At 37.2% G+C, this 3,968-nt stretch overlaps 1 protein-coding gene across 1 annotated transcript; it reads left to right on the top strand.

The window, feature by feature from the left end:
- The first annotated feature begins 647 nt into the window (after window positions 1–647).
- LOC104105390 (uncharacterized) lies at window positions 648–2,992 on the top strand. The gene is made up of 2 exons (XM_009613680.4): window positions 648–807; window positions 1,557–2,992. The coding sequence occupies exon 2, from the start codon at window positions 1,622–1,624 to the stop codon at window positions 2,777–2,779; it is 1,158 nt and encodes a 385-aa protein (XP_009611975.1). The 5' UTR covers window positions 648–807; window positions 1,557–1,621; the 3' UTR covers window positions 2,780–2,992.
- Window positions 2,993–3,968: the final 976 nt, after the last annotated feature.

Genomic DNA, 3,968 nt, shown 5'->3' with positions numbered 1-3,968 from the left:
AAAATTATATTCATGTCCAAACACAACTCTAATTTTTAAATAACATTTTTACTTGAATTTGTTTTAAATATTTTTATGAATTTTTACAATTTTTATGTCCAAACAGCCACTACATGCAGTGAACTTTATATTTATAATAATTTCTATCAAAATAGGCATATATCTTGGACTTTTACTTTAACATGGATGCTCTGATTCACTAATAGGGGCTTAATTTAACTCGTATATATAATATATATTGATTATTCTCTTATCATTTTCATCACTTTGGTCTTTTTCTTGTTTTATTAAGAAGTTGAATGAAATTGTGTGTTATAATGCGTGCAAATAAAAAGTAATAGTAGCAAATATATTTAACTAAAACAAATCAATTAAAGGAAAAAAACTGGAACTAAGGTACCACATTGCTACAATTAAAATAATGGAAGCCTTTATTAAAAATTGTCAAACTTCAAATACAGATCGAGAGACTTAAAAAATTGAGAGGTTGAGAGAGAGCACCAAGAGAATTAAAATAGAATTCTTTGGTTTTTTGGGTGAAAAAATAAAAGGAACAGGGGTATTTATATTAGATATTGGGGTCAAAGTGTAATTTGTAGAAGTTAGGTTCCGGTTTATCCAGAATTAGGATTTGTGTAGGCTTTTAGTTTTCAATAATCTGAATTAGAGAATTGACTAAAACAGTCTCTTGGCTGCCAATTGCGATCACTTTTTCCCGGACCAGTTCGATTGTTCGAACCACTATTACGGGGCTCCCAATTCCCCGACGGCGAGATACGGCGATCTTCTTCTCGGCCGAATCAAGCTGTAAGTCACCTTTCTTTTACTCTCTCTCTCTCTCTCTCTCTCTCTCTCTCTCTCTCTCTCTCTCTCTCTCTCTCTCTATCTATCTATCTATATATATATAATCCTATATATATATTATACCGAGAACCCTAATTAAAGTTGTTCCTTTAATTGGTAAAAAATAGTATCAGGTATTAATTCGTTCTACTCTTTCTTTTTGTCTACTCTTACTGCATATAGAAATCCTCAACCCGATTTCTTTTTGATTTTTTTAAGTTAATTTTGTTTGTTATTTGATTCCGATGTTGTAATTGTTTCAAGGGTCTGGTGGGTAATAATCTGCCCTTGAAGTATTACTTATAAATTCTCTGCATATTTTTTTCTATAGAAAAAGCAAAATTAGAGGCCGTAAAAGATGGAATTTCTTCAGTTAGGTTGTGTGTTTTAGCGAAAGACATAGATCTAAGTATTTGCCGAATCCTCTCTAATTATTTAAGTTAGCAATTTACGATTTCTGATATACTACAACTAACACGTAAGAATTTGAAATCAATTAATTTTAAATATCATGTAAATCCAAATTAGTCCATCCACACGGCCCCTTGAGCTGATATTAGACAACTTGGTAGCTTTTTGTATGATAACATTCTTGAGATAGAGTCATAGAGATAGACATAAGATCTTTGTTTTGAGCTTTATGTTCAACCAAATAACAAAAACTGTACTTAAAGGCATTCTGATTTATCGTATTTGGTTCCTGTGATGTGTAGGTATTAGAGGTAAGCAAGAGAGGAATTCTCTAACAGTCTAAGCCTTATAAATTTTGTAAGACTCAATGGCTTTGAAGTTCTTGAATAAGAAGGGATGGCACACGGGGAGTCTTCGGAACATTGAAAATGTATGGAAAGCAGAGCAGAAGCATGAGGCCGAACAGAAGAAGTTGGAGGAGCTCCGCAAGCAGATCCTGGAGGAGCGTGAGCGCAGTGAGTTTCGCCAACTTCAGGAACAAGCTGGCTTGGTTCCCAGGCAAGAGAGGCTGGAATTTCTCTATGATTCTGGGTTAGCTGTTGGCAAGGGAAGTTCTAGTGGATTTGAATCTTTGGCCAAGCCGACTGATCCTGGAACAACTGCTGCTTCCAGTTCTTCTGCGAAGCCGCAAGCATCTGTGCCATCTGCGCCAGGAGCTCTATTTGAGGATAAGCCACAATCTTCCAACGATGCTTGGAGGAAACTCCATTCAGATCCCTTGCTTATGATTCGTCAGCGAGAGCAAGAAGCCCTAGCACGTGTGAAGAACAACCCTGTCCAGATGGCCATGATTCGGAAATCTGTTGAAACTATGAAGAATAAGGATATGGGGCATGACGGGAAAGAGAAGGATGAACACAGACATAAGCATCGTGACAAGAAATCAAAGCATCGCCACTCAAAGTCAAAGCATTTAAGGAATTCTTCACCTAGACAAACGTCTGATCTAGATGAAGACTCGAGCGAAAATGATTCCAGGAGAAAGAAAGTCTCTCACAAGGACAAGAAGTTTAATGAGCGGAAATCGTCTCTGTTACGAGTTCCTGAAGGAGACGATGATATTGGCAGAGAAAAAACTAAGATTGGGCATGGTAATCTTGAACCTGAGAAGTACGAAAGGCAGACAAGGTCTGATTTTGCACCAAGGCATGAATCACGTCATAACTCTCGTAAGCCTGTTAGGCTTTCTGAAGAAGAGAGAGCTGCCCGTCTACTGGAGATGCAGAGAGATGCTGAAGTGCATGAGGAGCAAAGATGGAAAAGAATTAAGAAGGCAGAGGAAAAGGACGCTAAGGAAGCTGTTCATGTTGGCTCGTCTGGTGGTAGGAATTTTCTGGATGCTGCTCAAAGAAGTGTTTATGGTGCCGGGAAGGGAGGAAGCTCCACAATTGAAGAAAGTGTTCGTCGCCGAACACATTATTCGCAGAGAGCAGAAGCTTCAGAAGGCAATGCTTTTCGGCGATAGAATGTTGCAGAAAGTTAATTACAGTTCCTGCTGAGTATTTCCGTAATGAATCCCTTCATGTAATCCAAATGTATTTTGTTATGATCATGCTCTTTATCTGTTGTCATACTGAAAGATAATTCTGGGATGAAGGTCAGTTTGAGTATGTTGGTTTTCATCTTACCACAAATATTATCCTGTGCAACTGAAACTGTGAAAGTATTTTCTTCCAAATTTGTTCTTAAAGTTGCTGGGTAGTTACTTGAGATGTGAGATAGTGTTGTTCGCTTTTGATCAGATTGATCTTGTATCTTGATATCACTGTTGGTTCAGTCGGCTGCAAGGAAGTTTGCACCAACCACTGGCAGAATCAGGATATCTGTCACTTTCTTGACTGTCTTCTTTAGAGATCAATTCCTCATTCATCTGTCAGGAGTAAATAAAACCCAATTAATTCAATTGATGCACTAACCTCCTCATCCGGCCTTTTTTGCGCCTTCTCCGTGAAAGCCTTCAAGGTAACTCACTTATGACAATAGTAGTCCTTTACTTGTTTGCTTAATCACCTTCACCATTGTCATCCAGCTTCCTATTATCAGTTTTTAAAATTTGATGACAATAGCCAGTTCTTCAATTTCCATTGCTGTGTTCTGGTGGATTTGAGGTTACTCTTTAATTGGTTCGTGCAGTTCAAGTGTCACAGAGAGGCATTTACTAGTTGTTCTATTTGAGGGTGCAATCTTCGTGATATCCTGGTTATCCTTGATGAGTAGGTTTCTATGTCATTCTTTATTTCTGTCTACTTATCAAGTTTATATGTCAGGTTATACTTCATTCATCTGAGAAAATTCAGTTTGTTGATTTTATTTTTCTCACGCTTATATATCAAGTAATGCTTGATTCATTGAAAACTCAGGTTGCTTAATCAAGCAAGTGGTGTACATGTGTTGTGCAATTTATAGCTTTTATATGTACATATGGTTTTTGGGAACCCTCTTTTTGCGATGAATGTTAGTTTTCTGTTAGTGCCCTTGATTTCTTATTTTGGAAAAGTTTCTGTTAGTGCCCTTGATTGGTTTGTTTTCACAATTTCTTTGATGCTTTCCATTTTTCTTTAAACAACTATACCTCAATTCCAAGCTGGCAGGGGTTGGCTCTATGAATCCCTTCTATCTACTTTGCTCCATTTGAACTTGTTTTAAGCCAATGT

The sequence above is a fragment of the Nicotiana tomentosiformis genome, chromosome 2 (genome assembly GCF_000390325.3).
Source record: "Nicotiana tomentosiformis chromosome 2, ASM39032v3, whole genome shotgun sequence".
NCBI classification, from domain to species: Eukaryota; Viridiplantae; Streptophyta; class Magnoliopsida; order Solanales; family Solanaceae; genus Nicotiana; species Nicotiana tomentosiformis.
The sequence above is the reverse complement of the archived record's forward strand: the minus strand, read 5'-3'. Positions and strand labels throughout refer to the sequence as shown.

Coding starts and splice junctions, on each gene's coding strand:
- LOC104105390 (XM_009613680.4), top strand. CDS start 1,622: ATGGCTTTGAAGTTCTTGAATAAGAAGGGATGGCACACGGGGAGTCTT.